The 11509-nt window shown below is 41.2% G+C and overlaps 1 protein-coding gene and 1 long non-coding RNA gene across 13 annotated transcripts in view; both read right to left on the reverse strand.

Annotated features, from left to right (window-relative positions):
• PIKFYVE (phosphoinositide kinase, FYVE-type zinc finger containing) overlaps positions 1-7599 on the reverse strand; it is a 77659-nt gene extending 70060 nt beyond the window's left edge. For 2 of the 12 annotated variants that reach the window (XM_027122728.1, XM_027122683.1), the window contains exons 1-4: positions 7028-7582; positions 3812-3992; positions 1881-2030; positions 1595-1627 (exon numbers count right to left, since the gene is read on the reverse strand). In XM_027122728.1, the coding sequence (XP_026978529.1) occupies positions 1595-1627; positions 1881-2030; positions 3812-3983 (355 nt within the window). In that variant the 5' untranslated portion in view covers positions 3984-3992; positions 7028-7582. Of the gene's footprint in view, positions 1-1594; positions 1631-1880; positions 2031-3811; positions 3993-7027 lie in introns of all 12 variants that reach the window. The other 10 variants (XM_027122719.1, XM_027122672.1, XM_027122711.1 and 7 more) reach the window with 9 other exon arrangements.
• A 1497-nt stretch (positions 7600-9096) lies between these two features.
• On the reverse strand, positions 9097-11463 carry LOC113628843 (uncharacterized). Its single transcript, XR_003436272.1, has 3 exons — positions 11048-11463; positions 10257-10364; positions 9097-9146 (listed from the first exon to the last, which is right to left on the reverse strand). It is a non-coding gene; the product is annotated as an uncharacterized LOC113628843 (long non-coding RNA).
• Positions 11464-11509: the final 46 nt, after the last annotated feature.

Consider the following 11509-nt stretch of genomic DNA (forward strand, 5'->3'; position numbering starts at 1 on the left):
CTATAAATAATATCTTAATTTCAGCAGATACCTCATGGGTTATTACTAGAATAAAAATGTATGTGTATTAGAATGAGCAAATTGTTCTTGAGTCTCTGTGATAAACCAACTCTCCATGATTTACGAATTGAAAAAGGAGACAGATGAAGCTGTTAGAACAGTAAGGCTGTGCTCCCATGCACAGGCAACAATTAGTTGTGAAGCCCCTTGCATTCAGCCACTTAGGAGTATGAGAAAGTAAAAACAGCATCATCCACAGAAAAAGCAGGAGCAAGACTGTTCCTGGAACCAACAGATGATGGTTTCATCATGGATGAAGATGAAAGAAACATGAGAGAAAATCTGGTCTAGCACTCTGCCCTCAAGCAAATCATCGTAGTTGCTTCTCTTGTAAAATGAATATTAGAAAATTAAATAACTTCCCAAGGTCACAGAGCTAGTAGACTGTGGAATCACAGCCTTTTAGTAGGAAAAGATTGGTAAAACAGTCCCAGGCTTGTGAAACTCAAATGCCTCTAGGAGCTAAGGCAAAATCAAAGAATCAAGTGGACTTGATAAAAGACAGTAAGGAATGGTGGGGATTGCAGCAAACTAGACATTACAAGCTCCACCTAGTGATATTTAAATTAAAGTTTATCAAAACATCAAGCCAAGGTTTGGTAGGCTGTCAGTTTGTAACCCCTAAATGATTAGACTCTAGTCCAACTCCTCAATTTTATAAACAAATAAATCCTATGCTTGACTCAGTATAGGATTTAGTCAAAAGAGCTCCCTTAACAAAAATAGGAGTGTTGCCACAGGCCAGGTTCAAGAGCTAAGGAGAGTTTAAGGTTAAAAGTGGGGATGGTCTCTTCCTTCCATCCATTTGGAGTAAAGAGCTCATTTCTCTCTTCCTACCTTCTGATTCTTCCTTCCAAACAGCTGATGTGACGCAGGCTGAGTCCCTTTGCCCTGGGAAACCTACAGAGGTGATATAGCCAGCTCCGCTCCAGTCCTTAGCGTGAAACTCTTCTTCTGCTTCGTTTCTCCTTCTCCTCTGACCCACCAGAAGAAGGTTCTGAGCCAAGTCTCAACTAGCAATAAAATATCCTTCTGCCAACAACCATTACCTGTGCCCGCCTACTTTTCACTCGAAGACCTCATGGGGAAGACTGGCCAGACAAGGCAGGATCTGACATTCACGGACACCTGATTTCCAATGCTACATCCTTTTCCCTCTCTTATGCCACCTCTCATTGCCTTTCTCCTGTCACCTTGAGTTGGGCAAACCACTGCACTGAGTTTAATAATCTAACAGAAATAAAACATAAAACAACTCACTTTATCTAGTCTGTGGATTCAGGCTGATCCCACTACAGCATGAAAATGAAGGACATGACCACGTAGCAGACCAGGATGGAGAACAAACAGGCAAGAGGAGCTCAGCTTATCCAGCCACAATGACAGCTTGCACCCCGACAAGGACAGAAGGCCAAGAGCAAGTGGCAGCCCGCTAATGGAACTGAGAGACTTCTGCAGCCAGAGGCATGCACATCACATTACACTGGCCACCCCAAGAACAGATGCAGCAGTCAGTCACAAAGCTGAAACTAACCTGTGTTCTCCTGGGGGTGTCGCAAACTGTCCTCTGCTGAAACCCAAGCAAGTAATTAATCAAAAAACAGTCAAAGAAAGCTCTGCCTTGCCTAAAGTTTAATGAAATGTTTAAGAACTCTTGTTTAGGTATCAACAGTTATCCAGGTAACAGTTTCATTAATTCTCAAGAGTACCTGACTATTCCAAATAGAAGAAAAGTTAAGTCAATAAACAACCTGCAAAACACAATGACTATGGGAAAAGTCTAATACACAGAGAGGAATGAAATGAGAACAGTGTCATACCTAACACTGAAGATCGCCGCTGGAGCTCCTCATTAAGCTGTTTTTTATAAGGTGTAGGTGATCTCACAGATTGTGTCCTTGAAGGGAGCTGGGGGCTGGTCCAACTTCCACTCAGAGATGGTTGCTCTCCCTGACCCCCTTCTCCTCTCTCTGCAGCAAACAAAAGCTTGGAATTATTGGAAAAACTAAGACTCAGAGTCCAGCAAAGAGAAGGAAATAGATGAGAAGTTTTTAGGAAAGAATGTGTACTTATATTACATGCCTAAGTAAACATTAGGGTTTTCTTAAAGAAAAAAGAGAGAGAAATTCAAAGAAGGTGGCAAAATTACATCCTTGGTATATGTGACCTTCAGTTTGTTTCACTTTTTTTTTTTTTAAATATTTATTTGGCTGAGCTGGGTCTTAGTTGCAGCATGTGGGATCTAGTTCCCTAACCAGGAATCAAACCCGGGCCCCCTGCACTGGGATCACAGAGTCTTAACCACTGGACCACCAGGGAAGTCCCTGTTTTACTTTTCATGAGAAATTTCTTGAGCATATTTAAGGAAACAGAATGCAAGCTCTACACAAAGGCAGTGATTTTTTTGTTGTTCTGCTTTATTTATGGGATAGATTCCTTGTACTATTAAAATAGTGCCCAGTGGATAGTAGGTGCTCAATAAACATATGCTAAATAAAAAAACTACTGTCATTTAATGGCTAAATGTAACGTATCCTAGACAGGATCCTGGAACAGAAAAAGGACATTAGGTAAAAACTGAAGAAATATGAATAAAATACTTACTTCAGTTACTAATAATGAATCAATAATAGTTCATTAATTGTAATAAATGTACTCTACCAATGTAAGATGTTAATAACACAGGAAACTGGGTGTAAGGGTATATAAAAACTTCCTGTATTATTTTCCTAATTTTTCCATAAATCCAAAACTATTCTAAAGAATAAGATTGTTGTGGTTTCTTTAAAAAAAAAAAGATTATTGTCTTCAAAATGGACTAACAGGTTTTACAGAGCTTTCAACATGACTGTTAATAAAAGTCAGTTAATACTATTAAAATTTCTACTGAGTTAATTAAACTATTAACCCCCAAATCCGTTACAACTAGAGGGATTACTTTCTAACACATTTCAAACAATACAGCTAAATATAAAGCAAAAGATGTAGGCCATGTTTTTTTTTTTAATTCTTCTAACAAGTAAAAAATATATTACTTAAAAAGAGCTCATTTTAAAAATATCTTTTCATTTGGTGTCATTAAATGTATACCTTAACAGGTCAACAACAAGCCTGCTGACAGCTTTCAATTTTTGAAAAATATGAACCCTTCCTCCCATGTGCTGGTCCTTTAGTTTCATTGCTTTAATTAAAATCTTTTGGGGGCTTCCCTGGTGGTGCGGTGGTTGAGAGTCCGCCTGTAGATGCAGGGGACACGGGTTTGTGCCCCAGTCCGGGAAGATCCCACATGCCGCGGAGTGACTGGGCCCATGAGCCATGGCTGCTGAGCCTGCGTGTCCGGAGCCTGTGCTCCTCAACGGGAGAGGCCACAACAATGAGAGGTCCACATACTGCAAAAAATAAAAATTTTTTGGCTATTAACCCCTAAAAGAGAAAAATCCATTCTATGAACTTAAGAAAACTGAGATATATTAAGAAAGGAAAAGAAAAAGAATGCTAACTTCTCTTTAAAAAGAGACCTCCTTGTAATATTTAGTTTTCAATTCTGATCTTCAGTTGCCAATAATTAATAAGATTAAAGTGAAAATTCTAGCTTTCTCTTCTTATGCAGTTAACTCCAGTGACCTATGATTATAAAGCTACCTCCTTGTTAATATTTCACTTTCTTGCAAAGACACAGCATGAAAGTTGAACAAGAGAATTTCAGAGAATCAAGATGGTAGGGTCTCTGATCTTTAAGAATAAGTCTTACCTTTGTTAAATCGAAAGAGATTTACAAAAGAACTATACGCGGATTTAAAAGGAGGTTCGTCCTGATCAGGAGTCAAAGGTTTAAAGTGTGTGAGGTGAGAAGGACTAGTAGGAGATCGAGGCAAATCATCAGCAGAGTCCAATGTAGGGGACGTCTTATCATCTGTGGCCATTTCATGAGTCTAATAACAAAAGAAATAAGCAAAAGTAAGTTCCTCAGGAAGCCCGAAGGTTGATTCCAAACAGCATCCAAATATCTAGAAATCTGACTTCAAAAATTCAGACCTAAACAAACCAAAGAGTAAATAAATCTAGCTCAGCATATACTCCAAATTAAGACTTGAAAACACTGAAGTCTAGATCATAAGGAAGAGTCTCAGTTATCTAAAACTAGGAACATATAGTCAATCTCATTTTCAAAATTACTATTCAAATACAGAAAAATACCAAAATTATTAAAAATTTGAAGGTAAGGCATAAATGTGAGCAGGCAAAAAGGAAAAAAGAGGATTTTCACATGATTTACATAGTTTTCATTTTAAGACTTTTTTGAAAAAATAGCTTTTTAAAGGGGAAAACTGGTTTTACACAAGCATACAAATTCCTCAAAGTTTTATTTTACTTATTTCAATGTTTTCTTTCAAAAAAATATAAAAAACGAATATTTCCAAGAACAGGAAACGAAATAGTCATCCCTTAACGACATTTCTATATAACCTCAAAGGTACCTCAAACTATGCCTCATCACCTATAAGAACTATCCAAATCCACAAGCTGACTGATCCCCATCATATGTCTTCCTAGGCACAGGAGCCTGGGTTTTCTCCTTTTAAGCCTCAATTCATATAGGCATTAAAATGAAGATCTTAACGGGCTTTTTTTTTTAATAACCAAAAATTATAATTCAACCAAAGCTTTAAAGCTAACCACATCATCAGATGCAGGTAACAGAAAAGCACTGATGTCTATTTTCTGCCATATTAATACTTCAAAGAGAAGACGATGAATTATGCATAACTCATTAAAATGCTATAGCTTGTAATCTAATTTATATTTACAAGGAGGACACTACACTCTTACAAAATGCTTTTTTCACTTTCAAAATCCTATCTACCATCTCATTTCATTTTTCTAAAAGCCTGAAAGATACAGAGCTGGGCTTATTACTACATTTTACCTCTGAAGCAACCAATGTACACTGAACCCAAAACAACTTTCTCGAGGGTCACGTAGCTAGTCAGTGGTAGAGCTGTAACTAGATGCCAAGTTTTACCCCAGAATTACTCTTTATTTATTCCTGCGGGCAGCATTTTATTTAATTATTTCTTCTTTTAATTAAAGAGATATTTCGAGTTTGCATCGGTTTTGAAGGCAGACACTCTTGGTTTCAAATTCTGACTCTGAAATATCTTCGCTGAGTAAATTTGGGTAAGAGCCCTGTGAGATATGTATTACCATCTTCATTTTACATAGTGGAAACTGAGTCTTAGTGTGATTAAGTGCGACAGTATATGTGAAGCACTTTTAGCAAAGTGCTTGCCCATAAGAGGCACAGAATTAGTCTTTAGAGCAAAATTATCTTGTAGCTCTTCCCAGACTTTCAATTCTGGTCTACCTGAATTCTAACTACTCAGGACACTGCCAAATTAAAACGTTAATTGATTATTAATTAAACAAAGCAAAAATAAAACCACTGATGAGGAGAATTTCGGCAACAAATGTTTATTGGAATGGAGGGAGGGGGAAGAAAAAGAGGAAGAAGAGGAAGGGGCAAAGGAAGAAGAGGAGGAAGCGGGGGGGAGAAGAGGAAGAAGGAAAGAGGGAAAGGACACGTCCTTCTAAAGTGTCTTGACAACCCATATACCAGCATAAAGGACTGGGAAATCAGCTGGTGATTGATCAAGTGTAAATTCAAAAAGGTAAAAAGAGGAAAAAAAAAAAAAAGAGGGTCCTGGAGAGAAAGAATAATGTGATAGCAGTAACAACCTGAAGGCCTCAGAGAACATCCTACATAATACTTTGACGCAAGTAAAATGAGGAGAGTTAGCAACCTTCCTAAAGAGTCTTAGCATCACACCTAAGGGTCACCCATGTAGAAACTTTTATTAGGTTTTGAAGATGTGAGGACAAAAATTACCAAGAAAACACTCACCAGTGTAGTTTCTAAAACAATACAATCACACAGTTAATATTAATAACTACATAATAATACCAGGACCCTGAAAAAACTATCTTACAACTCTTATTCTGTGGTAGCTTAATAACTAACTGTCTGTGATATAAACTAGGATTCTTTCCTATCTGAGAGGTAATTAGAAGCATTCACTTACTCATTCAAAGACCTCTCATATATCACCAGCACTCTGCCTCTTCTCACTTGAATGTGACTAGTATATGCAGACCCCCTCAGCACTATCAAAAGTCTTGTCAGGAACTGAAATTTAGAAAATAAGCCTGCTCTACCAGCCAAACCAAAATTTTAGCAAACAGAAAAATGCAAGTATCAGTTCAGTCATTTCTAAGTACAGTGTTTTTTTTTTTTAATACTCAAAATATATCTAACAATGCAGGACAGCTGAATAGTAGAAATGTTAGTTTCCATCTACAAAGACTTTTTTTTGTTCAATTTTTGATCAACGTACCAACAGATGGAGGTTTTCTAAAGGAAAACCATATGATCCATATTATTCTTCCCAGAAAGAAGAAAAAGGGAGGACACAGGAAAGTAGTCTTGCTCTGCCAAAGAAACTTAACCTGCCCTTCTCTGTCACAAACTCGAATCTAACGGAAAGAAACTAAGAACTTTTTTGTAATAATCCTGATAGTGGGAGTGCCAAAAAACAAGATTCAAATAAACCAGAAATAAGACACTACAATATACCAAGAGACCACCTCTACTGTCAAGGATGCACTGAATCAGTACGGGATAATATAATAAATACACCAGATAAACAGGAATAACTTGACTAAAACAGAATTCCAGCATTTCTCATATTTCTTGAATGCCTTAACAGTGACTTCTACATAGAACATAAGACCCCTAATTCCTAAAAATATTCCACTCTCATCCTTTTGTTGGGAACGTTCTAAACAAGGGGAAAATACTAACTGGGAAATCAAGTCTTCTCAAGAGACTCTTAAACATAGGTACAAATGGAATAGCCTCAAAGAGCAAAGGCAAGCATTTAAGGAAGTATATAAACCCTACTACCGGTACCGTTTCTGTAGATGAGCAACTTTCTTGTCCCGTCTATGTATACACCTCTGAAACACAGGCTCGGAGCTTATCCATCAGAGGGAGGAGGAACTGGACTATGCACCTCCGAAATAAGTTCAAGTATACGGGACGAGAGGAGCAAGAGAACTTCAAATGCTTCCAAGGAAACCTCTTCCAGAACAGCCCCACCCGGCTCCCTTCCCCACTCGCCAGACAAGGGGCAGCCGGGGAATCAAGGGAGCCGCCTGAATGCGGGCACAGGTTCTCTGCCCTTCCTTGCCGAGCCTCGGCCGCAGCCGCGGTTGCGAAGCCCCAGCTCTCGCCTTCACTTCAGACTTCCCCTCCGCTCCGGCCCCAGACCTTCCTAAACCCGCCTTCTTCCCCACTCTCAGGCCCAGCCGGCCGCGCGCCAGCCCCCTCCCTTACCTGCGCCTCCCGCCGCGGCCCCGCCGGCCACCCTCCACCCCAGCCCCCGCTTCACCGGGCCCAAGCGCAGGAAGGAAGCTTCAGAGCCCAGCGCCGCGATTCTCAGGCAGCCGGCGGTTGCGGCAGGAAGCAAGGCTGCTTACATGGTTGCTGCGGCTTCTCTCGTCCGCACCCCCCAGGCTCCGCCCTCTGTTCCTCCTCCCCTCCAATCCGTAACTCTCCCGGGCGCCGGCTCCGCCCTCCCTGCTCCGCCCGCACGACGTTCGGATCAGACGCTCAGGCAGAAGGAGTCCAACCCAGATAGAGTCGTGCTCAACACCTTGACCGAGATTAGGCCGCCTCAGCCTTCCTAGAGGAAGCCACGGCGACTGCGCGCGTGAGCGTCAAGTGTGCGGGGGTCACCGGATGGGTGAGGGCTGGACTGCGGTTACCGTATGTGTCCGATGATATGGGCACTGATAATATGTTACCGCGCTCAGCGTTCTTACGGACTGATACTCACTTGCATTAACACTTGTGCCTAAAGCGAATATTGTTATCAGACTTGGGTGACTACGCCAATAACTAGCCAAGTTACCTTAAATTACCAATTTCTTTAGGCTCCAGGCCTCTAATCTGTAAAACGGAGCTAATGATAGTACCCTTCACAGATAGTTTTTTGAAGATTAAGTAAAACATTGTACATAATGTTTGTAGACATTTGGCACAATGTCTAATCCGGAATAAGTGATGTTAGCTCTATAGCTATTTTTTTCACTCAAGTTTTGTGCTGCAAAGACTGGCACAAATAAAGTTACCAAGCCCCGTATTGCTCAGCCTGGCTAGCATTAGCCATCATTTTGTCCTGCTAGAGTGTTTTGCCATTAGCTGAAGAGAACATACCAAAACCTGCTGACAGGATTGTGGGATTTGGCAGGGGCAGTCAGAAAGGAAGTGAAACCCAAAGTGAGGTGCTGTTTTAACTAAATTCTGCAGACCCATTTCCCCCAAGAGTTTTGGCAAGTTCCCACCCATTTCTCCTTGAGCTGGGTCTTTTCAGCCACTGGAGAGTAGCATCGAAGCCTGAAGGCTGATAGCAGTATCAATGCCAGTCACCACTCTTAGCTGAGCCCCTCAGCAATCTTCCTAGGAGTCAGCAGTCAACTTCCTCTTCCATTCCTCACTACTGCTATTCCGCACCAACACCATCTTGACTATCGTTCTCAGCAAGAGAATCTCATCTACCTGAGTGAAATAGCCGAGGTGTTGGGTGCGATCCCTAACTACCTAACCACCCCAATCACATTTACCTGCATTCACATCCACCCTGGCCTGACTCCTGCCCTCATTTCTGGGAGAAAAGAGCCTCTTCTGCTCAGTCCTCCCAGCTCTCAATCCAGTCTCTCCTCTCTTCCCTGGGAGGGTCACCAAGTCCAAGCTCCAACTGCTGGCAGCGCGACAGGCCAATAAATTGAGAGATGAGGTGTTGGGGCAAGCGAGTTTATTCAGAAACCCAGCAAACCAAGAAGATGGTGAACTCGTGCCCCCAAAGAACCATCTTGCCTGAGTTAGAATTCAGGCTTCTTTTATACTAAAAGGGGAGGGAGTGAAGTCAAACATTTCCTGGTTCCAGTCAGCCTCCATAGAAGATGTGTTAATTTCTTCCTCCCTGCAGTCATCCACAGGTCCACCTGGTCAGGATGTTTCCTGTGAGCTAAACAAAGGTATTTTAGCTTAATGCTCATTACCTGGGAGGCAGGATTCCCAGAGATGGGCCATTATGTATAATTTAAGCTTACAGGCAACATTTCTTTAGTGATTAACTCATAATAGAGTACAAAGTGTCTTTAACTCATAATAGAGTACAAAGTGTCTTTCCTATTACAGAAGTTTGTGCCGTCTCTTCAACCTCTTTTTCCAATGACTCCTTCCTCCTTAACCCGTGAACGTGCTCAAGTCTATGCCTTCCAGAAACAAAAACAAAGACAAGCAAAAAAATTCCCCCCTCTTGTAGTTAGCCTGGTGATGTTAATATTTCATAAACATACAATAAAGTATAAATTAGACCAAGGGATCACATGAACAGAATAGATAGCCCAGTAAAGATCGCCCACTGTACAGCAAAGTGATTCAGTTATACAGGTGTATACATTCTTATTTATATTCTTTTCTAATCTGTTTTATCACAGGATATTGAATATAGTTCCCTGAGATATACAGTAGGACCTGGCTGTTTATCCATCCTATACATGATAGTTTGCATGTGCTAACCCAAAATTCCCAATCCCTTCCAACCCCACCCGCTCTCCCCCTTGGCAACCACAGGTCTGTTCTCTATGTCTGTGAGTCTGGAAGACTGGTGTTCTAAATGAATCCTCACATGGCATCCAGTGGAAAAGCCAAGCTAAATTCAAAAGAACCAGAATGTAAGCAGTGAGTTTTATATTCAAATTGCAAGCAGTAATTTAATTTCAGCCAAACATCGTTTGTTACATTTAATTAATGTTGACAATGGTAATATATTTTTTATAGTTTTGCTTGTAGTCATTTTGTCTATAAGTTTGTTATTTTATAGTTGTATGAGAGCTATCAGCATAAGGAGCATATATCTGTATATATTAGTATAAGTCACTGCTCGGGATCTACAAAAAAACTTTTCAGTTGAAAAGTACTTCCTACATTACTGACTTAGGAAACGCTGTTTTAGATTTTTAGAAAGGTAACGCTGTTACCTTTCCTCCCACATTGGCTTAGAGCCAAATTTGTAGCCCCCCTTTCGGCACTGTTTAGGATTTGATGGAATACATTTTGTGATTAAACTCACCTTGGTTCTGTACAATTTCCTGTATTTATTCTATCTTTTCCTCACCTATATTCAATGTCCTTTGTCGTGCTATACTGTATGTATCTTGAAGGTTGCTCTAAATCCTTTCTGGAACAAGAATGAATATAAATAATTTTAGCAGTGGACAAGGGGTAATAACGTGAGCCTGATATAATATAGAGTAAATTTACAATCTCAGGTGATTTGGAGTCTCAAATTAGAGATGAAAATACAAGACCATATACCTCTATAATCAGTTCTATAGGAATAAATGGAAGTGACCGCTACTTTCAGTTAATCCATCTCAATAATCAACAAGCGCGAGGCTGCGTATGCTTTCCTTCTTCCTTTTCTCTTGGGAAAAATACCAGTGCCCTCTAGTGACCAAAATGCACCTCGCATAGTACCCTTCATAAGAGTAATAATAATAACCCGATATTAGAGATAATTTTAAAAACTAAATTTGGGGGTATTGAATCCTGGACCAAGCATGCGATTATCCTACAAATCACGATCTAAAATACTCCTCCCCTGCCTTGCATGTTTTCAAGAATAAAGAATACACAAAAAATAATCCCCTGCAGAGGACAGAATTTTTTTTTTAATCCACTGTTCTCTAAGACTTCCGATCTTTATTTGAACTTCTCTGGAACCCAGATAATAATCTCATTATCCTTATCTTCTAATGCAGATGACGACTGCGTTTATTTATAGTACTCAGTAGTAATTGAAATTATAGATACCGAAGCTCTAAAGACTTAGTCATCGGCGTTGGCGGAAATTTACTGTACCATGCCTGCTTGTGCAACTGTTCAACCCTTTGCATTACAGCTGCGCGAAGCCCCCAAAGCGATGTCACGCTTGCCCACGGCACTTTTCCTTCTGTCCAAGCGCGTTCCAGTGTACCACACAGCCGGGGCGCGCAGGGAAGGGGATTGGTCCGAGCCGCGCCGTCCCCGGTTTGCCTTTATTGCAGAAGTGGAAACTCACTCCGCCGGGCCCTAGGTTGTCGGCGGAGGATTCAGAAGACCGGCCCAGGCGTGCCCTGCTCCCCAGCCTGCAGGTGGCAATCTCGTCCTTCTGCCGTAGAGCAGTGGCGGCCGACTCCAAAGGCGCTGCAAGCTCTTCCCTACCTTGAGCGCTTGGAATTCGCCGCGGAATTCGACCTAGCCTTCCGGGACCCGCCCCTGGCCCCTGGCCCCGCCCATCTCAGCGGGTCAGCGCGCGGCGATTGGCGGCGGGGCAGGGGCGGA

The sequence above is a fragment of the Aethalodelphis obliquidens genome, unplaced genomic scaffold, assembly GCF_003676395.1.
Source record: "Aethalodelphis obliquidens isolate GAN/ISIS:26980383/991018 unplaced genomic scaffold, ASM367639v1 scaffold2, whole genome shotgun sequence".
Classification (NCBI taxonomy): Eukaryota; Metazoa; Chordata; class Mammalia; order Artiodactyla; family Delphinidae; genus Aethalodelphis; species Aethalodelphis obliquidens.